The following is a 26,045-nucleotide window of genomic DNA, read 5'->3' as shown; positions in this document are numbered from 1 at the left end:
GTCTCCGTTGGCAACAGAGTAACGACATGCTGCTTGTCCGAGAAGCCCTGGTAGAGGAACAATTTGGTGCTTGGAAGCAGGAGGATTCGTCACTTTTGCCACAATCATCCTGACCAAGGCCTCAGCTCCAGTTACTGCCATGACAACCTCTTCTTGTGCCACACAGGACTGGATGCCTTCAGCAAAAGACACCATGTCTCCCTCTGACATGTAGTAGGGGAAACTGGTGGTGGGCATTTGCCTGGAAAATTGCTCATGGCACTCAGGGGTCAGGTGGAAATTCCCTAGGTTACAGTAGCCCCGCAGCACTTCCCTCGAGGCATTGGTTTGGAGTTGGTAGAGTAGATAAACCAATTTATCTACTCTGACCTTCTTCCATCCAACCAATGTATCTACTCTGACCTTCTTCCATCCTGCCAATGCCTTGAGGACAGCATTGAAGCGCTGAGCAGTTGTTGGTAATTCCATCTGACTGGATGCCCAAGCTGTTGAGCACATATTGTGCGCTCTTGTCCATGGTGTCAGAGTGACGGATGGAAATAAGCCATGAAATCAGGGCTCCATTGAAGGCACACACTCTCCAGTGTTCATTTGTAGTCACTCCTTGATTTCGTGGCCAAGAGCTCTTTGATGGCCTGCTGGTAATCGGCCACAGCTTCGGCACCCTCTGACCCCACCTTGCGCTTCACATTGTTGGAGATGTGGCTCCAGAAATTGATAGTCCTGGCTTGCGGCAGCACAGACTGGATTGCTCCCTCAAAAGCCGCTTCCCGGGTCTGTGCAGAAGATTGCTGTTGATAGTTGGGGAAGGAATGAAAGGATGGTGCGAAAGAACTGTTTGTGATTTTCCATGTGCCGGGTGGTGTGAATGAGGAATGCAAGGGGAAGGACAGGTGCCTCTTGAAACGCAACATGACGGAAAACAAGGGGTGAAACATAAATTGCTGAGTGTCAAACGTGGTGTCATAGTGAAAAATGTGCGCCCCTTGGTGTTTGCTTTTAATAACTGCCTTGGCCTCTTCAACCATTTCTGGTGCTGCCACCACCAGAAGGGCTGCAGGTCAAGTCTCCATATGGGTGACAAATCCGGGGAGAATGTCACCCATCATGTGTTGCCACCAACTCGTCCCGGTCCAAAACAATGACTTCACTTGCTCGACGAATTGTGTTCTTCACCTGTGCCAAGTTGCGAGGTTGGTAAACTGGCATGAATGAAGCATTTGGGGGTGGTGGTGGGTTATTGGTCATGTCTGAGTATACTTTGCCAGGTGTTTCAGTCTTTCGCCGGGACATTTCATCTATAATTTGAGGTAGCCGATCGGATGAAATCCCTTGCTTGCTGCTGTTGGCTGTTGCCGTGGGAGACATTGGAGTGTGCCTCCTCACCAAAATAGTGAATTGGCACAGGAGTATCAGGCTGGTGAAGCAACTCATACTCCCTTTTTGGAGCCCCGGTGCTTCCTTCCCTGCATAGTACCGCACCCTTAGTTTTGGTGAACGGCGAGGAAGGCTGTGGGATCCCTTCTGAATCCATCTTTTTTGGTCCGCCTTCCAGTGCTCACATGACAAGGAACTACCTGCAAACAGAAAAATGTCTCCAGGCTTTGGGTGGAAGGTGGGATACCTTAGCGGGATCAACCGTTTCAATCATTTCAGCTGCTTGTGCTGGTGTTAAAGGCAGCTGCCGCGTGGTGTATACTTGCTGGGGTAGTGATTGGGGGACCTGGGGTTTGTGATGGGGCAATCTGGGAGACGGGTTGTGCATTGGCCATCCTTCCCTTACTCCACACGTCGTAGAGTTGACGGCGATAGCTGAGGGTGTTAGTCATTGAACTGGAAAGGTCTATCACAGAAAATAATCAATTTTCCTGATGGTAGCTCGCTGCCTAGCCTTTCAACAACTGAGGCAATGTCATCAAAAGTTTGGCCCCTCTTTCTCTTTGGCATTCTGACAAGGAAAATTACATTGGTATAAGTATTGAGATTACACCTAGGACAAGTTTAAGACAGTTAACTATATGGAATGTTATATGGAAAAATATCCCCTAGTGCCTCAAATAGTTTACCAAGCCAGACTGGGGTACATTCAGAATGAAATTGAGACCTGTTACATTCTACATAAATTACATCATTTTGAATTAAAATCTGCATGCAGAGGTTGACATTGAAGGTCAAGGAAATGGATTTAAAGTGAATTCTATTCTTTGAAAAAATAAAACCATATCCCCCCCTCTAATCAGTGATAATTTCTAAATACATGACTTGCCAAATCATGTCTAAGCAATGATTACTTCCAGGGAGGATGGAATTACGCTATCATTCATAACCAGTGGCCTGCAGGTATAAGCTACATAAGCAGTAGCTAGGGGGCCACCTACCATTATTATTAGGATTTATTTATTAAAGAATTCTATCACTTACTATTGTATTAGAATAGTAAAATACACAAGGTGAAATTGAGATTTGGTTATGAATCAGCAGCTGGTTATCAAATACACAGTAATACCTAACAAAAATGTGTGTTTGTAGCTCCCACAATGCAGTAATACCTAACAATAGAAAACACAATCTTAAAAATGTATAATAAATATCAGAACAAGTTGTGTAAGTTACTGAGTCACATGTCAGCTACAAACGTTTAGATTGGTAAATTAGTCTAGCCAGTTGTCTAAACTTCTAGTAATAATGCCCCAATACCGATTTTGTTAAGTCACTCTCACTCAGATATGGTTAACAAACGTAAGTCTTGGCAAAATGTGTAGAATTGCAGGAAATTCCCTGCAATACTGCTCCATGCCAAAAATGAGTCTAATTGCATGATTATAAATGTCTATTTCGCTCCACCGTCAGGGGGGGGGGGGGTGTAAAATGTTTTGCCAGCGAGGTGGGGGGGCACCCTAACAAAATCTCAGTTAGGGCCCCCAAAAGGCACTACCTGAGCCACTTGTGTGGGTTGTAGACTCCGTCTCATGCTACCACTAGAGTGAAAGCACCGCCAGCATTCAAAAGTGACCAAAACATCAGCCAGGAAGCATAGGAACTGAGAAGTGGTCTGTGGTCACCACCTGCAGAACCACTCCTTTATTGGGGGTGTCTTGCTAATTGCCTATAATTTCCACCTTTTGTCTATTCCATTTGCACAACAGCATGTGAAATTTATTGTCAATCAGTGTTGCTTCCTAAATGGACAGTTTGATTTCACAGAAGTGTGATTGACTTGGAGTTACATTGTGTTGTTTAAGTGTTCCCTTTATTTTTTTGAGCAGTGTATATGTTCAATAAACAGACGTTCAAAATTCGGAATGTAAAGCAAAAAATGACTGGAAAGTTCTTCAAATGCAGCTGTAGTGAATCAAGCATCTTGAGGTTACCTGATAGGTCAAAGGATATATTTTAAATGTTCTAATTTATTTAATCTTTATTTAACTAGGCATGATGAACTCAACAACATCGACACAGACAAGTTACCTGCTATATTTGGGAAACAGGATTAACACAGAGAGAACTTGGCAAAATACAATGTATGTTTCTGTAGTACGAGTAGGCTGGTGTATACAGTATCATCGGTAACAATTGTGTACAAGCCACCTAGCTAATAAAATATTGGGGCTGGCGGTCATTAGTTACATTTCAACCATAGCGATTCCCTAATTGGGGCGCAACAGAGTTCACCTGCGAATGCAGGAACACCGGAAATAATAACTAAACCAACGAACCAATGGTTGAGGCTACCGGAACGAAGAGACATTTTTCCGAATAAACGTGGTGAGTGAAAAACGTAATTACATAGCTCACTCTCTACCCGGTATCTCATTCTACCGTTATACGACTGTATGCGTTGTTTGTTGGCAAACTTGATATTTACTAAGTTTTTGGAACGGATTCCTGTTGGAACGTTCCACAAATTATACACGCCCCAATTTGGCTACATAAGCCTACTAACATTTACAATAGCAAAATCACAAGAATCACAAGAATGGCTTCAGATCAAATTCTACGTTGAGACCGAAGGGAGCAAGTGTCTTTAAAATAAAGATCCAGGCAGCCTCTCGTTTTAACAATAAATTGTCGAGGTCACCCCCTCCTAGGGAGGGTGACATGTTCGATGCCAATATAACGTAGAGACGAAATCGAGTGGTTTGCTTCCAAAAAGTGGGTCGCAACTGGGTAAGTCGAGGTTTTGCACCTAATGATGCTCCGAGATACGTACTTTTAATTCGCGCTTTGTTTTACCCAGATCACTTTTACCACAAGGACAAGCTATAAGATAAATAACTGTCTAAGTGGAGCAGGTGATAACACCTTTGATTGGGATCTGTTTCCCCGTTTGAGGGATCTACATTTTTAAGTGCCATTGCATTGAGCACAGCCATTACACTTGTAGTTTCCATCCAGTAGGGGCGGAAATAGACGTTGTGCAGGGATATCTTGGTGGTAAATCAGAGTTTACCAATTGATCTCTGAGGTGTCTGCCCTGCGAGAATACGACCAAGGGAAGGTCCGAAAACACATTATCGATACTATCATCGGATCTTTGAATGTGCCAATGTTTGAACGATACCCTTAATTTGTTCAGAGCACTTTGAATAGCGGGTAGTTAGAACGCAAGAATGCTTATTTTTTTGCTAGACTCACCTTGAAAAAGGTTATGTCTCGTTTTGTTTAGAATTTTCTCAATGGCAGTATTTATCTGACCATTTTTGTACCCCCTCTACTTGAATTTTCTTTGCGTTTCAGCCATATTTCTGTCAATCTCATTGTTTTTTTTAAATTATTTTGATTTGACAGAATTGGCTGTAGGGCAAACTGTTTTTCAAGGGAAGTGGGTGACAACTATCAGCCCTCAACAAACTGTTACGATCAGTAGGTTTCCTGTAAAGATCAGTGTATAGAACATTATCTTCACACAAGATCAGAAGATCAAGAAAACTGATTTGACGTGTATCAGATTGCATAGTAAAGCTCAAATGTTCAGAACAGGAGTTAAGAAAAGTATGGAATGCCTGGAGCTGTTTTGCATCACCCCTCCATAGAACAAAAATATCATCAATATACCGTTTCCAAATAATGATAGGCAAGAAAACATTTGAGAGGATTGAAAACAGACTGTTTCTCCACGTAACCACATACAAATTAGCATAGTTAGGAGCCATGGGGGATCCCATAGAGGTACTCTTCATCTGAATAAAGAAATCATTTAGAAACACGAAGTAGTTGTGTGTGAGTACTATTTCAGCGAATGTTATAATGCAGGCACTGGAAGGTAGTTCATTAGGGTCACGTTGCAGAAGGAAATGTTCCATAGCTTCAATACCGCCCTCGTGTGGAATATTTGTGTATAACGACTCCACATCAAAAGTAACTAACAAAGTATTCTCAGGGAGAGGATCAAGAGATTCAATGATAGAGATCATACTGCTGGTGTCCTTTACAAAGGAGGGGAGCTGTTCTGCGAGTGGTCTAATAAAAAAGTCAACAAAAGTCGATAGAGGGGCCGTTACTGCATCAATGCCCGCTACAATAGGGCGCCCTGGAGGTTTTGTAACACTCCCCATCTTTACAATCAATTAATCTATAAACCTATAAACCATGACAGTTTACAGTCTAGGGTAACGCCTAGTAATTTAGTCTCCTCAACTTGTTCAACAGCCAGACCATTAATTACCAGATCCAGCCGAGGTCTAGAACTTAGAGAATGATTTGTACCAAATACAATGAACTTAGTTTTAGAGATGTTCAGGACCAGTTTATGACTGGCCACCCATTCCAAAACAGATTGCAACTCTTTGTTAAGGGTTTCAGTGACTTCATTAGCTGTGGTTGCTGATGTGTATCTGGTTGAATCATCAGCATACATGGACACACATGCTTTGTTTAATGCCAGTGGCAGGTCATTGGTACAGCATACTTTACATGTTTGACATTAAAAAAGCTTCTTATTAAAGAAAACCTTTGAGCTCTATTAGATAGCTCTGAATCCACGATATGGTAGAGGTTGAAAAGCCATAAAACAAATGCGTTTTTTTTGCAACAGGTTATGATCAATAATATCAAAGGCTGCACTGAAATCTTGCAGTACAGATCCCACAATCTTATCAATGTCTTTCAACTGTTGGAATCGGCTAAGCTTTGATCATTGACATAGAACACAGTCTCATTTCCTATGTCAGAAGTTAATGGTTCTCTGAAAGACAGATGGCTTCGGAATGTGTTCGGGGGGGGTGAGAGGAGAGCAACGTGTGAAACGGGTGAGATAGATGGACATCTGTCGATTAGATGAAAGACTGGTTGAGGTCAGGAGGTGAGGACAGATTATTTTAAGGCAGTGATAAAGGTGTGTTATCCTGTTACCCTCTTTATTAGCTTCCCGTGGAGCAATAAGATGTAAGGATTGGAAAGGAGGAGTGTCTTAAGTAGGATGTATATAAACTGTGATGTGAGAAATGTTTTGCTGTCTGAATACAGCTGTACAGAACCTTGGGAAGAATTAAACTTGGTTAAGCTTCCCTAGTGTCTGTGGGTCATTTATTCTGGAAAAATAAGAACCTAACACAACCAATCATCAGTCATTTGTGTCAGTGCAGTACATGTTGAGTACCCTTCTCTATAAGCATGCTGAACGTCTGTTGTTAATTTGTTTACAGAGAAATAGCTTTGTGTTTGGTGAACCACCATTTTTTTCTCCCAACAGTTTGCTAAGAGCTGGCAGCAAGCTTATAGGTATGCTGTTAGAACCATTAAAGGGCGCTTTACGACTCCTGCGTAGGGGAATTACTTTGGCTTCTGTTGGCTCTGTTATTCTGTGCTCCGTTTTATTACTTAACAAATAAGGAACACTCGACGTGCACTTATAAATCAAAATACAGAAGTCAAAGATCACACATACAACCGATGTCTCTTCTGAGTTCTGCCCCATAGGAAAAGTCCAAGTTGCTTGTATCATGCTTGTAGTCAACCCCCTGTGATGTCATTACCTGCTACTCCTCAGACCAAGCCCATGCATACACAGCTATACAAACTTGCAAGAAATACAATAGTTCCAGTGTTTTCTAAGGCCTCAGGAGTAAACGCCACTCCCTCAAGTTGATTTATAGAGGTATGTCTGACTAGCCTCTTATCTATTCTACTCCCCTGCAGAGCTTTTTGTTTATCATTGAAATGCTTTCTCACAGACCCCACATTTCTTTATAAGAGGCACAGACTTAAAGACTGTGGAACAATTCTAAAACCTTACAATGAATATATATATATATATATATATATATATATAGTTAATCTGTAGTCTAGGACCATATAAATGTAGAGGGGGGGTCCCATAGCCCCTCCCCTTCTATTAATACAACATATTATAATACATTAAACATTTGGTGCAGCCCCTATCATGACCCCAATCATGACCCCATCACTTCCTTCTAGGCCTGAGGTGAAATACTTTCCTCTAGGCTCAGATTAAAGATATGACAAATAGGAGTGGCTATAGTCAGCTACCATCCTCAGTAGTTTTCCATCCAAGTTGTCAATGCCAGGAGGTTTGTCATTATTGATTGATAACAATACATTTTCCACCTCTCCCACACTAACTTTACAAAGTTTAAAGTTGCAATGCTTTTCTTTCTTTCTTAGTTTTTTTTAATGCATGAATACGATGGCTCACTGTTTGTTGTTGGCATTTCCTGCCTAAGTTTACCCACTTTGCCAATGAAGTAACCATTAAAATAATTGGCAAAATCAAATAGTTTTGTGATGATTCGATGAAATATGGAGTAGAATTTGTCTTTCTGCCCATAATTTCATTTAAAGTACTCCAATGTTTTTTTTCCATCATTCTTTATATCATTTGATCTTGGCTTCATAATACAGTTTCTTCTTTTTGTTGTTGAGTTTAGCCACATTTGCAGCCAGTCAGATGTGCAGCCAGACTTATTATCCACTCTTTTTGCAATATCTCTTTCAACCATACAGTTTTTCAATTCCTCATCAATCCATGGAGCCTTAACAGTTCTAACAGTCAGTTTCTTAACAGGTGCATGTTTATCAATAATTGGAAGAAGCCATTTCATAAATTCAAGTGCAGCGTCTGGATGCTCCTTATTAATCACATAAGACCAACAAAAAAATTTGACATATGGTGGGGAAATTACAAGATTGTTGTAATATTGTTACATCAAATGGTTATTTTATGCAACAGAATGTAGTGGTTCTCAATCCTGGTCCTGGGGACCCAAAAGGTTGCACATTTTTTGTTTTTGCACTAGACCCCTGATTCAAATCATCAAAGCCTTTTGATGAGATGATCATTTGAATCAGCTGTGTAGTGCTAGGGCAAAAACTAAAAATGTGCAACCTTTTGGGTCCCCAGGACCAGGATTGAGAACCAGTGGAATAGGCTTCTTAGAACTCTATTGTGTCTGTGTGAACTGAGAGGAGCTTCTGAGATTGAACTCTATCGATTTATGATGGTCTTGTCCTCTCTCGGAGCCCGCATTCCATAGAACGTTTGTGTAATGGGAGGTACCAGGGTGTGGATCTCTTATACAATATTTTAGGCCCAGCTTTTGGAACTTTGGCTTTCCTGGATATAGCCACTATATTGTGATCACTGCATCCAATTGGTACGGATACAGCTTTAGAAGAAAAGTTCTACAGTATTAGTAAAAATGTGATCGATACATGTGGGTAATCTTGTTCCCATATCGTGGATTCAGAGCTGTCTATCTAATAGAACTCAAAGGTGTTCTTTAATGGAAGCTTCTCTAATGCTCAGTCCCCTCCTGTACTCCCTGTTCACCCGCGACTGCATGGCCAGGCACGACTCCAACACCATCATTAATTTTGCAGACGACACAACAGTGGTAGGCCTGATCACCGACAACGACGAGACAGCCTATAGGAAGGAGGTCAGAGACCTGGCCGGGTGGTGCCAGAATAAAAACCTATTCCTCAACGTAACCAAGACCAAGGAGAAGATTGTGGACTACAGGAAAAGGAGGACCGAGCACGCCCCCATTCTCATCGACGGGGCTGTAGTGGAGCAGGTTGAGAGCGTCAAGTTTCTTGGTGTCCACATCAACAACAAACTAGAATGGTCCAAACACACCAAGACAGTCGTGAAGAGGGCACGACAAAGCCTATTCCCCCTCAGGAAACCTAAAAAGATTTGGCATGGGTTCTGAGATCTTCAAAAGATTCTACAGCTGCAACATCAAGAGCATCCTGACTGGTTGCATCACTGCCTGGTACTGCAATTGCTCGGCCTCTGACCGCAAGGCACTACAGAGGGTAGTGCGTACGACCCAGTATATCACTGGGGCTAAGCTGCCTGCCATCCAGGACCTCTACACCAGGCGGTGTCAGAGGAAGGCCCTAAAAATTGTCAAAGACCCCAGCCACCCCAGTCAAAGACTGTTCTCTCTACTACCGCATGGCAAGCGGTACCGGCGTGCCAAGTCTAGGACAAAAAGGCTTCTCAACAGTTTTTACACCCAAGCCACAAGACTCCTGAACAGGTAATCAAATGGCTACCCGGACTATTTGTATTGTGTGCCCCCCCCAACCCCTCTTTTTACACTGCTGCTACTCTCTGTTGATCATATATGCATAGTCACTTTAACTATACATTCATGTACATACTACATCAATTGGGCCGACCAACCAGTGCTCCCGCACATTGGCTAACCGGGCTATCTGCATTGTGTCCCACCCGCCAACCCCTCTTTTACGCCACTGCTACTCTCTGTTCATCATATATGCATAGTCACTTTAACCATATCTACATGTACATGCTACCTCAATCAGCCTGACTAACCGGTGTCTGTATGTAGCCTCACTACTGTATATAGCCTGTCTTTTTACTGTTGTTTTATTTCTTTACCTACCTATTGTTCACCTAATACCTTTTTTGCACTATTGGTTAGAGCCTGTAAGTAAGCATTTCACTTCAAGGTCTACACCTGTTGTATTCGGCGCACGTGACAAATAAACTTTGAATTGATTTAATGTCAAATATGTAAAGTATGGTGTACCTCAGGGCAGCTCTCTAGGCCATCTACTCTTTTCTATTTTTGACAATGACCTGCCACTGGCTTTAAACAAAGCATGTGTCCATGTATGCTGATGATTTAACCATATACGCAACAGCAACCAAAGCTAATGAAGTCACTGAAACACTTAACAAAGAGTTGAAGTCTGTTTTGGAATGGGTGGCCAGTCATAAACGGGTCCTGAACATCTCTAAAACTAAGAGCATTGTATTTGGTACAAATCATTTCCTATGCTCCTGACCTCAGCTGAATCTGGTAATGAATGGTGTGGCTGTTGAACAAGTTGAGGAGACTAAATGACATGACAGTTTACAATCTAAGGTAATGCCATGTTCAAAACAGATAGATTCAATGGATGTAAAGATGGGGAGAGGTCTGTCTGTAATAAAGAGATGCTCTGCTTTTTTGACACCACACTCCAAAAAGCAAGTTCTGCAGGCTCTAGTTTTGTCTAATCTTGATTCTTGTCCAGTGCTGCAAGGAAGGACGTAGTTAAGCTGCAGCTGGCCCAGAACAGAGCGGCACATCTTGCTCTTCAATAGACTGGCATGCATAGTATTTTTAAGAGGAGAGACTGACTGCATCACTTCTTTTTATAAGAAACATTAATCTGATGAAAATCCCAAATTGTTTACATAGTCAATTTACACACAACTCTGACACACACACTCTTACCCCATCAGACATGGCACCAGGGGTCTTTTCACAGTCCCCAAATCCAGAATAAATTCACGAAAGTGTACAGTATTATATAGAGCCATTATTGCATAGAACTCCGTTCCATCTCATATTGCTCAAATTAACAGCCAACCTGGTTTCAAAAAGCAAATAAAGCAACACCTCACGGCACAATGCCTCTCCCTTATTTTACCTAGATAGTTTGTGTATATGTAGGATACATGTGCCTTTAAAAAAAAATGTTTGTCGTTCTGTCCTTGAGCTGCTGTTGTCTACTAATGTTTTGTATTATGTCATGTTTTGTGTGGACCCCAGAAAGAGTAGCTGCTGCTTTTGCAACAGCTAATGGGGATCCTAATAAAATATCAAACAAGATTCTCTGGTCTGATGAAACCAAGATTGAACTCTTTGGCCTGAATGCCAAGTGTCACGTATGGAGGAAACCTGGGACCATCCCTACGACGAAGCATGGTGGTGGGAGCATCATGCTGTGGGGATGTTTAAGTGGCCGGGACATGAAGACTAGTCAGGATTGAGGGAAAGATGAATGGAGCAAAGTTCAGAGCGATCCTTGTTGAAAACCTGCTCCAGAGCGCTCAGGACCTCAGACTGGGGCGAAGGTTCACCTTCCAACAGGACAACGACCCTAAGCACACATCCAAGACAGAGCAGGAGTGGCTTCGGGATAAGTCTCTGAATGTCCTTGAGTGGCCCAGCCAGAGCCCGGACTTGAACCAAACCTAAGATCTCTGGAGAGACCTGAAAATAGCTGTGCAGCGACACTCCCCATCCAACCTTACAGAGCTTGAGAGGATCTGCGGAGAAAAATGGGAGAAACTCCCCAAATACAGGTGTGCCAAGCTTGTAGCGTCATACCCAAGAAGACTCAAGGCTGTAATCGCTGCCAACGGTGATTTAACAAAGTACTGAGTAAAGGGTCTGAATACTTATCTAAATGTGATATTTCCATTTATTATTTTCATAAATTTGCTAAAAAAATAAAATCTAAAAAACTGTTTGCTTTGTCACTATGGGGTATTGTGTGTAGATTGATGAGGGGAAAAAACAATTGAATACATTTTTGAATAAGGCTGTAACTTAACAAAATGTGGAAAAAGTCAAGAGGTCTGAATACTTTCCGAATGCTCTGTAAATACTAACATATTTTCACTAATCACTTTAACACCATTACACATGGAACTACGTTATATTAAGTACTTAAATCAATATAAAACAGCTCACATAAGTATTGCTTACCTATGTGACGTTTTTGAAGTAATGTACGATGAGCAAGGATGCGACTACGTGTCTCAGCAGCATTCCTAAAACACGTACACATCTCATTTGAATAGTCTAGGTACATTAATATCAGAGGACGTAGAGGGGCGGAAGGATATGGACTGTACCTAAAAGCACCCAAATAACAAGGGTTACAATAGCATCTCTCCATTGAATACAGGTGGGTGACGTCAACAACCTTATCGAATATTCAAAAACGGATTACAGTAATGACCTATGCACCAAGCTCAATAAAGTATAGGCGGGAGCTAGACAGCTGTTGTGCTGCTTTGCTGACAATGACTCATTGTTAGGGCAGAGAGACGTGTATCATGTCATTTTTTTTTTATGACAGGGCAAATTTGTCGGTAAACTTTTGAAATGTCGACAAAATAAAATGCACTAGACAAGGTGGGATCTTTTGTGTCGGTAATTTTGCGCGTAATATCGGTGAAATGGCTTTATGCAGCAAATATTGATATAATAACCAGCATATTAAACATGGAGTCACGCGATGGTGTTGTACCTCCTACTATGACTCAGGAAAGCATGCAGTTTATTAGGCTAAAATATGTTATGAACTTCACAGGGTGGTGAAAATGTTGTGATGGAGTTTTATACTCCAATAAATATCGGGGGTCTTATTCTGGTGAAATTATGATCGATCCTTTGCTGCCGTTTGACAAATAAAAATAATATCGGCTTCAATTTTGTTACTTTGTAACTATAAAATTGATAAGATTCCTGCAAAATTATCTGCTTTTCATAGGCAAGTATTCTTAGCGTGGTCACTAAAATATATATTTTTTGTGTAATTCCCCCCGCATAGGTATTTAATTTGGAACAGTAAGGATATTTTGTATAGAAACAAGTCTTTTTTTTTTTTTTCATATCCTCCTGGTGAGTCAACTTTTTAATGCAGAAGGATTGTTACTCAATTATGAGGAATGTTTATCTCGTTACAATATAACTCACACCTGGAGTTCGCCATAGTCTGATGCTATTCCATCTGGAACTCTCATGTTGTTAAAGAGGTGTAACCAGACCTCACCTTCTTGAGCTAACCTCGCATTAATCGAGTTGACTCTACAATAGGAAAAATATGTTTCTCATCACTTCCTCAGAACAACCGATCTACACGTGCTTTATTTCAAAGGGATACTGTATATATTCCTTATGTCACAACTTACTAGAATACATTTGTCAATAATATCTGTTGGGAAAAAGTATGGTTATTACCACACAAGAACCTGCTTGTTAACAAGGTCAAATAGGTCTCTCAGAATGATCGATAAGTATTACCTTGCGAATCATTACCTGAAGAAACTCAAAAAAGACATTTAACATTAACACATTGTGTTGAGCATCCAGAAACAATTTTGCATTTATTTTGGCATTACCGCAAGATATTTATAATTGTTAATATTCTTGATAACTCTAATGTTTTCTATAAGGAATTCGAGCAGTACATTAAGACCATTCTACATTCGTCCAATAAGAAAGCTGTTAAAACAGTCAATACGTGTGCATCTTTTAAGGTCTTCAATCTGTAATCTGTTGTGGCCCCTAGCATATGTTATCATTGTCTTATTGTATGTATGTATACTAATGTGTCTGCAATAACATCTGCAAAATATGTGGATGTGACCAATAACATTTGATTTGATATGAGGAGGAAAAGATAGTCATCAAACAGCTTTTCAGGTTCGACGACTCACCCAAATGATGTGCATCTCACTCACTGACGATAGCCGATGGGCTCCTGCCAAAAGTCTATCTCTCTCAAGATAAATAATGAAAAGCCTTTGTTCCAGCAGGAGCCATTTGCTTTCCAACCTGTGCTATTGTAACAGTATATGTAACGGATGTGAAATGGCTAGCTAGTTAGCGGGTACGCACTACTAGCATTTCAATCAGTTACGCTATCGCACAATTGCATTTGAAATATTGCGAAAGGGCTGTTTTGGCCGCATGCTGTTCACTGACCGATTTGCCATGCGTTCCCGACTGTAAGCAATGCATTGTGATTGGGTTTACACACAACCCACAGCTGGGCTATACATGATTTCTTTTGTGATCTATTGATCCTCTGTGGCTAAATTACAGGCAAATGTATTTCAATGTACTTCCCATGGCTATGATTCTCTAATGAAATACATGATGAAGTACAACTCTGGAGAGATGGTAGTTGCAGGCTCATGTCTCAGGGCAGAGAGAAGGAAAGATCATAGAAATTCTGGTTCTGTGAGAGATAGTTATCAGGCGCGGGCTGAAAATCTACGTTTTCACATTCGAGCACGTTATTTTTTTTTAGGTGGCAGGATAATTACAGAGTAGGCAACTGAAATACATTTTGATCGCTTTTATTAAAATGTTTACATTGCAAACAGTGGAAATTATTATTCATGTCACGAGAGGTACCGGATCCTGGCAAATAGGTTCCGGAACGAAACAGTCCAAAACTGAGAGGTGTATCCGGCTCAAATTAAGCACTGAACGGCAGTCAAGCATCGATCATCTTGTCACCAGAATAAGACCCTCAATATTTATTGGAAAGGAGCATCAAGCTCATCTCTGTGCACTTTCAGTGCCCTGTGAAGTTAATAATCTATTTAATCTGTGTCCTAATAAACTGCCTGGTTTCCCGAGTCGTTGTGGGACTCGGGAACACACCATATCCTCGCGTGACTCCAAGATTACTTTCGATAAATTGGTTATTATATCAATATTTCCGCATAAAGACGTTTCCACCGCCATTTCTTGCATAATTAATTTATACAATTGTATCGCAACTTCCTGTTTTTCTCACAGCTGTCATTACTTTTTTCTATATATGGTATGACTTTATTTGCATAAAAATTTGTATAAAAACTGTTTGGAAATGTGATTGAAACTTTTGGCAAAAAATAAAATAAAAAGCTGCCCTGTGAAGTGTTAGTAGCAGAGCTGTAATTTTGAGTGACGAAAGCATATTACCCACGGGCCACAGACGTCAGTTTTAAGTCTAGTTTTGATGTACATTTGATTGAGTTGTCAACTAAACAATTTAAAAGTGAAATCAACAAAACGTGGAACCATGTCATTGGATTTAGGTTAAGAAATCCACAAAATTCCTTTATTTAGATTGATGACTTTGAACATTATATATATATGATGGCGATAACGTTGATTCAACCAGTTTGTTCCCAGTGGGTAGCCCCTTCAAGATTTTACATTGCTTCCTTGGTCAAAATGTGATGCTCTTGTCTTCTAACAGATGGGCAGTCTTCTAGAGATGGGTAGGTGCAAGCAGGTACTTGTCCTAGCTATTTTCTGTCTGTCAGCAGCAGTGATGTACTCCTTCATATACCACCATAGCACAACAGAAGAAGACGCATATCAATTAGTTCCTCAGCAAACAAGGTACATTTTCTTTATCAGTAACTGTTTGTTTGAACTTTTAGTTGGAAGACTTTCACCGGTTATGTTAAAGCCTGAAAACACACTTTTTTTTATTTTTATGACGGTTCTGCCATCGCGAAAATCAATAAAGTACTTTACCAGTTTTAAAATTGTACATTGGGCCTCTATCTTCAGCAATGGAACCTTTCCAGTTCTTGCAGATTGTGATCTATTTGTCCCTGCGAATCAATAGAGCCGTACCATCCACCAGTCTCAGACAACCCAATTGCACCTGTCAGGGAAGCGGAGTGTTGGTACTGAAAGATCACCTTCCAAAAGACCGGTATGATGACATAGTCAAACGAAGAGCTGAGGAGTACAGGAAGCATCATATCAGGTGGGTGAAAATATTACAAATGTAACCTGGTGTTACGGAAATCACGTAGCTTGCTTAGCGAGTAACCCGATTCGGCTCATACCTGGCTCGAACACGAGACCTGTGCTTCGCAACCGTCACCCATTTAACATTTCAAGCCAACTGTGGTTAGTTTATTGTAATTCCGTTACACTGGCAAGCAGGTCATTTCTGGGCATGATATTCTTCCATTTCAAAAATGGAAGAATACTCACTAAATTGATTGGTATGTCTTAGATATGCCCACGGCCTACTGTACGTGCTGTACTCGAAACATTAATATTTCCCATTTGATAATCACCTAGGACAAGCTCCAGTCTGAACAGGCTTCTTTTTGCTCCACCCAACTCCCCTCTTCAGTATCCAATCCAGGGGTTCACTGTTGCCCCTCTTCAGAAGACATTGATACCAGGTAGCCTATGCAATAACCATTTTGTTTATGTACCGTCCATCATCAATAAAGACTACCTGTATACAGTATGTTCTCTGCAAAGCAGTTACACAATAGATTAGTAACTCGATGTTTAAATTGTGCTTATAAAAATATAATTTCAGGTTTAGCTCTCCATGCAGCAAAAAGACAAAGTTACACGGTTTGTTCGAAACGCTTTGAATTGATCATGGGTTTATGGGTCTTGTGTTGTAATGAACAACTATTTGTTGGTGTTTGATTGGAATCTTTGGTATAGACTTTACAGTCAGGATATTTATTGACTTAACGTATGCAGTGTATGTTATGGCTAAAGCCAGTGTACAAACAAAGTCAATTTTACCCTTACTGTTAAGAGTTACCTGCTCTTTTTGGTGGTGGTTCTTTACATCAGGTGTCATGCCTACCATTTTCTGCTTAGCTTTTACTTCATGTAGGGGAGAACCGGGATGAAAGTAACACTTTTTTTCTTCGTTTTTTCCTATTTACTCAGAGATCGATAGTGCTAGAAAAAAAACATATTTTATGATAAACAACTTACAGTATATATGTCCTATACCATTATAAACTGTAATTAAATGTCTAGGATACAGTATTTTAAAATACAAAGACCGAGAACGAAACTAACACTACTTTTGTACCTGCCAGGCAGGTCTAAACTAAAACAAGCTTGGCGCAAAATTAACAGCTGGCCAAAAGTGCACAATATGTCTTATTTACATTTTTTCTGGTTTGTTGAAAGTAAGGAGCATTACAAAGGTACTATCAGCCATAGTTTCTTTGTCTCGATTCAATAAATAAGTATATCGGTTCGAAATTCATTCAAATTAACCATGCGTCAACATCGCAAAGTCACACAACCACTATTTTTGACTTATTTAGCCTATTTATCGGACTAAAATGAACACATAATAGCTATATTAACCAAAGTTTTCTTTAATGGAAATGTTAAATGACTATTCATGTTCAGCCCAACAAATCAGACGTGCACCACTTGGCTTTGTCATGCGTACTCCTCGTGACGTAATGGAATAAACATTTATATTCTCTACACAAATGGCAAACTCATCATGCTTATCACATTTCCATGGCGTGAGATAATTGATGCCCAGAATCATAGCTATATAATAATCTTTTTTAACCTCTAACCTGTCGATAAAAGCATATTGTGAGAAGCTAATCAAGTCAATTAAGGCATTATTTTAAAGATGTCATATCATTTTTAAACATTTAGATAGAAATATGATTAAGAAGAGGCAATGGCCAGTGCTTAAACATGTGTTTATTTTATTCCAGGTCATCAGTTGAAATTTTGTCTCACCGAAGACTAGCTAACATGATACTTAAAAGCTATGCTGTCGTTTAGTCACTAGATGGGTTAAGAAAAGTACATATGTAAGCACAACTCTACAACCTAAAAACATTTCTGGGTCCGATGGTCGTGCTGACTTCCCTACATCATTCTAGCTTCTGAGTTATCTGAGAAAATGGGCATGTTACTTTCGTCCCAGTGTTATGATACTTATGATTTGTCCCACAGATGGTTTGTTTATGCTTTTACCGTTTTGACTAGATGGAGTAACAACAGCTTCATTTAGTGGACGCATGTCAACTGTAGCATTGTAGCAAACCCTAAGCCATTCTCCTAACTTGCTCCGTTTATTCACATAAACTGCGTCGTTAGTTCTCCTAACCTGCCACGTTAATTCACCTAACCTGCCGCGTTAATGATCCTAACCTGCTATGTAAACAAATCATCAGTACCATCACACCGGTTCTCACTCTCTTCCTTTCCTTGAAGTAAGCAGCAAATAGTTTTTTTCCCACTGGTTCATTCCTCGGTTATGGTATGTCTTTTTGAGACCGCATTGAAATGAACAGGATTGACAAGGTTTTTTTCAAATGTTTTCCTAGCTAACTGCCTATTCACAGACCGTTTCGCAAATATTAAAGGCACATGTTCAAATTAAAGTTTTACCATGTAGAACAAATCTTCCACCTATTTTTCACATTTGTCTACAATGACTGTAATGCTAACACGTTTTATGCTCCAAAAGATACAAATCATTTTTGAACTGTACATTTAAACGCTAAATCTCAATTCAGTGTTTTTCTGCTTCAATCTAACTTTTAACAGCTACTTAATTTTAATACACCCCTGAGGAACTTAATTGATTAGAGAACGAAGTATGCAGATGCTAACGGGAACCACATTGATTCAACAACTGTACAATCACATAAGTTCCATAGAAGTGGGAAATGGTCCATCTGCTCAACCTTTGACCCGAGTCTATGAAAACGCTATGGCGTTATGTACCTGCAGGTGACTCTGAGTGTGTCCAGTGGTGTCCTGGCCATCAAGGCCCTTGGAGAGGGGGACAAAGAGGGACAGGTAGAGAAAGAGATCACTGTCCAGTCTACCAGCCTATCTGACCTGAACAATCTTCTGGGACGAATTACCTACACCAGCACTGTGTACCGGATGAGGACTGGAGACTTGGGTAAGGCCATCGATCCAGCTTTCCTACCATACCCATGTCTTCCTCTCCACATGATCTGAGACCATCATATGACACCACCCTTCCCTGCTCTTTCACCAGCTCACTTCACGTTTGAACACCATGAGGCTGTCTTCCCCATTGTCATCCAGCAGACATCAATGCCCGTTTTATATGACATAGGAAACGGTGAGATCCCCCTTTATTCCCTTGTAATGTAGCCAGTATCTGAAAGTGAAATTGGGGATAATGAATCAACCATAGGGGGAGGATCAAGACTCGGAATCAGAGTGGTGGGGATAGACATAAAGGGTAGACTAAAGATAATGTGATTGTTAATTCGTTGTTTTTGGTCATGAAGCTTCTACAGGTATGTGCAAACGGCGGCGTCTTTAAACTGCAGAACTTATGGCTATCGGCAGGTACCAAGATTAGGTCATCAGGGAGAATTATGACATCACCCCTCATATGATGAAAATATGAAAGCTGAGCAAACATGCTGTCAGCCTGCCAAATTCAACATTCCATAACCCTACTTCCTCCATTCCTGAACAGTGGAGCTTTAAGCATCTTCATCATGAGTCCAAACTCTGTAGTCTTACCAACTTCAACCTGCCATCACCGAACTGCTATCAGCAATGTTGGTGTATTGAGAGAGCTAAAAAGACTATAAAATAAAAAACACTGAGTTGCTGTATATTGTATACAAGAAAAGAGAGAAATTATGTTATTTTATAGTAATACAATTACTCAGAAATAGATTTAAGAAGTAAAAAAGATAGGGGTCAAAAAATGATTGTTTTCAACACTCGAGCACCCTCCCCTTGTGAGAATAATGACAGACTTTTTCTAAAATGCTTTGTGAGTTTGGATAAGACATTGGGAGGGATCTTAGACCATTCCTTCATACAGAATCTTTACAGATCCTTGATATCCTTCATCCTGGTATTTGGTGAAGTTCATGATGCCGTTGACCATAAGGGCCCCTGGACCAGTGGAAGCAACAAAAAAATCCCCATAATATCACAGATCCACCACCATAACAGTCTGTGGGAAGCCAGATGTTAAATCAAAATTAATTTCAACTTCCTCTGCCGGTTGTCTGGTAACACATTATTAAACAGACTTTCCTAATGTGACAGCCTGTAAGGTCAGTAAGAGGGTTTTGTGCATGCAGGAACAGTCATGTATGCCTTTTTTTTTTACATAATAGTGTAGGTTAACAGGGAGAATAAACCAATATGAAAGTTATCAATATTTACATTTACATTTAAGTCATTTAGCAGACGCTCTTATCCAGAGCGACTTACAAATTGGTGCATTCACCTTATGATATCCAGTGGAACAACCACTTTACAATAGTGCATCTAACTCTTTTAAGGGGGGGGGGGGTTAGAAGGATTACTTTATCCTATCCTAGGTATTCCTTAAAGAGGTGGGGTTTCAGGTGTCTCCGGAAGGTGGTGATTGACTCCGCTGACCTGGCGTCGTGAGGGAGTTTGTTCCACCATTGGGGTGCCAGAGCAGCGAACAGTTTTGACTGGGCTGAGCGGGAACTGTACTTCCTCAGAGGTAGGGAGGCGAGCAGGCCAGAGGTGGATGAACGCAGTGCCCTTGTTTGGGTGTAGGGCCTGATCAGAGCCTGAAGGTACGGAGGTGCCGTTCCCCTCACAGCTCCGTAGGCAAGCACCATGGTCTTGTAGCGGATGCGAGCTTCAACTGGAAGCCAGTGGAGAGAGCGGAGGAGCGGGGTGACGTGAGAGAACTTGGGAAAGTTGAACACCAGACGGGCTGCGGCGTTCTGGATGAGTTGTAGGGGTTTAATGGCACAGGCAGGGAGCCCAGCCAACAGCGAGTTGCAGTAATCCAGACGGGAGATGACAAGTGCCTGGATTAGGACCTGCGCCGCTTCCTGCGTGAGGCAGGGTCGTGCTCTGCGAATGTTGTAGAGCATGAACCTACAGGAACGGGTCACCGCCTTGATGTTAGTTGAGAACGACAGGGTGTTGTCCAGGATCACGCCAAGGTTCTTAGCACTCTGGGAGGAGGACACAATGGAGTTGTCAACCGTGATGGCGAGATCATGGAACGGGCAGTCCTTCCCCGGGAGGAAGAGCAGCTCCGTCTTGCCGAGGTTCAGCTTGAGGTGGTGATCCGTCATCCACACTGATATGTCTGCCAGACATGCAGAGATGCGATTCACCACCTGGTTATCAGAGGGGGGAAAGGAGAAGATTAATTGTGTGTCGTCTGCATAGCAATGATAGGAGAGACCATGTGAGGATATGACAGAGCCAAGTGACTTGGTGTATAGCGAGAATAGGAGAGGGCCTAGAACAGAGCCCTGGGGGACACCAGTGGTGAGAGCACGTGGTGCGGAGACAGATTCTCGCCACGCCACCTGGTAGGAGCGACCTGTCAGGTAGGACGCAATCCAAGCGTGGGCCGCGCCGGAGATGCCCAGCTCGGAGAGGGTGGAGAGGAGGATCTGATGGTTCACAGTATCAAAGGCAGCCGATAGGTCTAGAAGGATGAGAGCAGAGGAGAGAGAGTTAGCTTTAGCAGTGCGGAGCGCCTCCGTGACACAGAGAAGAGCAGTCTCAGTTGAATGACTAGTCTTGAAACCTGACTGTTTTGGATCAAGAAGGTCATTCTGAGAGAGATAGCAGGAGAGCTGGCCAAGGACGGCACGTTCAAGAGTTTTGGAGAGAAAAGAAAGAAGGGATACTGGTCTGTAGTTGTTGACATCGGAGGGATCGAGTGTAGGTTTTTTCAGAAGGGGTGCAACTCTCGCTCTCTTGAAGACGGAAGGGACGTAGCCAGCGGTCAATGATGAGTTGATGAGCGAGGTGAGGTAAGGGAGAAGGTCTCCGGAAATGGTCTGGAGAAGAGAGGAGGGGATAGGGTCAAGCGGGCAGGTTGTTGGGTGGCCGGCCGTCACAAGACGCGAGATTCATCTGGAGAGAGGGGAGAAAGAGGACAAAGCACAGGGTAGGGCAGTGTGAGCAGAACCAGCGGTGTCGTTTGACTTAGCAAACGAGGATCGGATGTCGTCGACCTTCTTTTCAAAATGGTTGACGAAGTCATCAGCAGAGAGGGAGGAGGGGGGAGGAGGATTCAGGAGGGAGGAGAAGGTGGCAAAGAGCTTCCTAGGGTTAGAGGCAGATGCTTGGAATTTAGAGTGGTAGAAATTGGCTTTAGCAGCAGAGACAGAAGATGAGAATGTAGAGAGGAGGGAGTGAAAGGATGCCAGGTCCGCAGGGAGGCGAGTTTTCCTCCATTTCCGCTCGGCTGCCCGGAGCCCTGTTCTATATATATATCAATATCTTATTGAACTATCAATATTGGTGCCTACCACTAGCAAACATTGTGTATAAAACCTTAAAAGGACACCTAATACGGGATTTCACATGACTGAGAATACAGATATGCATTGTTGGTCAGAGATACCTTAATTAAAATAAAAAATTAGGGGCGTGTATCAGTAAACCAGTCAGTATCTGATTTGACCACCATTTGCATCATGCAGCGTCACACATCTACTTTGCATAGAGTGGTTCATTGTGGCGTGTGAAATGCTGTCCCACTCCTCATCAACGGCTGTGCGAAGTTGCTGGATATTGGCGGGAACGAGAACACGCTGTCGTACACGTCGATCCAGAGCATCCCAAATATGCTCAATGGGTGATATATGGTGAGTATTCCGGCCGTGGAAGAACTGGAGCATTTTCAGCTTCCAGGAATTGTGTACAGATCCTTGCGACCATGGGGCTGTGCTTTATAATCCTTGTGACATGGGTGTCGTGTCTTTGACTTTGCCAGATTAATTGCTATGACATGCTATTCTATAAAATAATTTCTCCGTAATTAATATTACCTGATTGAACTAATCATGTAAATATAATTAACTAGAGAGGGACACCACGAAATAATATTTATAGAGCTGTTATCTTTCGAATAAACTCTTAAAGATTTAGGAATATTTTACATGCATAAGTCACATTAATCGTCATTTTATTCAGTCTCATCTGAAAGTTGTAAATCCTTGATTATCTGCAAGAATCCTGGCTAACAAGTTGAATCAACAATACAAAATTGGGTTTAATTATTTATTTACTAAATACCTAACTAATCACACAGAAATCACACATACACAATTAAATCATAACTTGATTACAAACTCGTCATAAAGGAAACGTCCCTAGCGGGCGGAATAGATATGACAGCTTGTTACACAAAGGGAAGGGGCTGAGTCTTAGTGAAAGAGCGGGAGACGGGAACAGGGCCGAAGCTGTGCTATCGTAAATACAGTATCTTGTGCATTCTAAATTACCGCCCATTTGAAAAGGAAAACGCAATAAATATTTACTCTGAGCTGCGCTTCAGTAGGTTGGTGGTAGATGGAAGACTGTATCGCCAACCCAAGTCCTCTGTCCTTTGGAGAATGTCTCTGGCAGTCACTGGATACGTTGGAGTAACGTTGTGTGTAGTGGACGGGATACTCGGACTGTCCTTCCTAACCTGCGTTTAGCTGTTGCAAACTCAACGGCTAGGAGATATCACTTCTGTAGTGAATACGAGTTCAAAGTTCATACCATTCACAATCAAAGTCCATGCTGCTGTTGGCTTAGTTCTGTAGTTATTATCTGAACCATTCTGACACCGGACCGTCATCCTAGTGTACCCGGAACAGAAAGTTATATTCTTGTCAATGGTGGAGGGAGAGGGGTGTGTCTGAAAAGTTTATAACCCATGCCTCTTCACAGGGGCATGCCACTGTGAGCAGAGGAAAACTTATGAAAGCACAAATCTCTCATTTGGAAGCTAAAATTAAATTTCATCTCTTCACAAATAATTTCATATTCAAACATTTGAATTAAACAACAATTCCATGTGAATCCGATACCTCTGACGTTTAGACTTTCCACAGTAGAGTTTATGTCATTCTATCATTGATGAGAATGTGTCAGAGGGCAACCGAACTGACATAATATACCTTAAGTACCACCGCATATGTTCAGTTGGTCGGATTACCAGAATATAGTTCATTTCCCCCCACTTCTGATGTTACCCAGAATCTCTATGTTAACCAAGGGGTTTTCTTATGTCACATCAGTTATAGTAGGGAGAGAGAAAAAGGGGGGAAAGAGGTATTTATGACTGTCATAAACCTACCCCCAACCCAACGTCATGACATGGGGCTGTACATTATCAAACATGAGGTGATGGCGGTAAGTGGCACGACAATGGGCCTCAGGATCTTGTCACAGTATCTGTCAATTTAAAATTGCTATCGATAAAATGCAATTGTGTTCGTAGCCTATGCCTGCCCATACCATAACCCCGCCGCCACCATGTGGCACTTTGTTCACAACGTTGACATCAACAAACCGCTCATCCACACAATGCTGTCTGCCCAGTACAGTTGAAACCAGGATTAATCCATGAAGAGCATACTTCTCCAGCATGCCAGTGGCCATGGAAGGTGAGCATTTGCCCACAGAAGTTGGTGACGACGACAAACTGCAGTCAGGTCGAGACGCTGGTGAGGACAGCCAGCATGCAGATGAGCTTCCCTGACGCGGTTTCTGACAGTTTGTGCAGAAATTCTTCGGTTGTGCAAACCCACCGTTTCATCAGCTGTCTGGGTGGCTGGTCTCAGACGATCCTGCAGGTGAAGAAGCCAGATGTGGAGATCCTGGGCTGGCATGGTTACATGTGGTCTGCTGTTGTGAGGCCGGTTGGATGTACTGCCAAATTCTGTAGAATGACAGAGGCGGCTTATGGTAGAGAAATGAACATTCAATTATCTGGCAACAGCTCTGGTGGACATTCCTGTGGTCAGTATGCCGATTGTACGCTCCCTCAACTTGAGACATCTGTGGCATTGTGATGTGTGACAAAACTGCAAATTTTTAGTGGCCTTTTGTTGTCCCCAGCACAAGGTAATGTGTGCACTGTGTAATGATCATGCTGTTTAATCAGCTTCTTGATATACCACACCTGTCAGGTGGATGGATTATCTTGGCAAAGGAGAAATGCTCAATAACAGGGATGTAAACAAATTTGTGCAATAACAGGGATGTAAAGCTTTTGTGTGGATGGAAAACTTCTGGGATCTTTTATTTCAGCTCATGAAACATGGGACCGACACTTTACATGTTACGTTTATATTTTTTTCATTATACAAATCAAACAGACACGTCCACCTCCAATTGCAGTAGGATCTTGGATGTCGCTGCATTAAACCAGAGATTCTCTCATTGCAGATATCAACTCCCGGGTGACCATCGTCACCAAGACGTTTCTGAGATACACCGAGCTGCAGGTCCTCATCAGTAGCATAAGGACCTATTACAAGGACATCAAAATCATCATCGCCGACGACAGCCTGGAGCCACAGAAAGTGAACGGCTCCAACATTGAGCAGTACATCATGCCCCCAGCACAGGTACAAGCTGGTTTTGGTCAAATTGAAAACCTCAAAGTGGACATTCAACGTGAATTGATGATAGACATAAAATACATGTTGAGCATGTGTGATTGAATTTCTGAGTTGAAAGGAATAGAAATAACATTTTATTGAAATGTTATTGTCAGTTATTAATTAACCCAGGTGTATGTATTTGTCTCCAGGAGCAGATCAGTGCAATAAGGGCAACCTGCCATAGACTTACACTTACAGATATAGGATCTTAATTTGAGCCAGTTTGCTACAGCAGGAAAATAATCGTGCAGCAACAGGAAATGTGGATTATAATTAATGGATATTTTTGTAGGGGTTGATGCATTTTTTTCCATTGGGGCAAGTTTTGAAGTGCAAATTACAAACGTTAGCTGTGCAGGAAAATTCTCAACAACAAATGAGTAATCAAATTAAGATCCTACATCTGTAACAAACTCCAGTCGGCCACACTAGAATTGAATAAAAATAAATTTGAGAAGAACGCAGGCAACCACCAAAGCCTTGAAGTTTGAATTGTCATTTTCAGCAGCAGTCAGACAAATGAGCAGGTTTAGGCAACAGCCTTTGTAAGCATGCACGTTTATTTAGATGACGTCACATACGTTTTTCTCATTCATGGTGGCTATTGTTGAAACAAAAGGCTTGTTGAAATGGCAGCCCAATTCTGAATTTTTTTCCACCCCTCACTAATTGGTCTTTTGGCCAATCATATCAGCTCTGAAAAAGAGCTAATGTGAAAAGATCTAATGTGATTGGTCAAAAGACCAATGAGTGGAAAAAATATTACAATTGGGCAGCCGGTGTAAACACAGCCTACCTGGCTCTAACGTGTCCTTTGTCCTGATCTTGTCCACCTTCT

The 26,045-nt window shown here is 41.7% G+C and overlaps 1 protein-coding gene across 1 annotated transcript in view; it reads left to right on the top strand.

The window, feature by feature from the left end:
* Positions 1-26,045, top strand: part of LOC139565237 (beta-1,4 N-acetylgalactosaminyltransferase 1-like) — a 51,553-nt gene that overhangs the window by 14,217 nt on the left and 11,291 nt on the right. Inside the window, exons 2-8 of the mRNA XM_071385408.1 lie at positions 15,253-15,398; positions 15,631-15,774; positions 16,098-16,204; positions 16,348-16,385; positions 18,546-18,723; positions 18,823-18,909; positions 24,990-25,171. Coding sequence (XP_071241509.1) covers positions 15,253-15,398; positions 15,631-15,774; positions 16,098-16,204; positions 16,348-16,385; positions 18,546-18,723; positions 18,823-18,909; positions 24,990-25,171 — 882 coding nt within the window. The remainder of the gene's footprint in view (positions 1-15,252; positions 15,399-15,630; positions 15,775-16,097; positions 16,205-16,347; positions 16,386-18,545; positions 18,724-18,822; positions 18,910-24,989; positions 25,172-26,045) is intronic.

This window comes from Salvelinus alpinus, chromosome 36 (genome assembly GCF_045679555.1).
Source record: "Salvelinus alpinus chromosome 36, SLU_Salpinus.1, whole genome shotgun sequence".
Classification (NCBI taxonomy): Eukaryota; Metazoa; Chordata; class Actinopteri; order Salmoniformes; family Salmonidae; genus Salvelinus; species Salvelinus alpinus.
The sequence above is the reverse complement of the archived record's forward strand: the minus strand, read 5'-3'. Positions and strand labels throughout refer to the sequence as shown.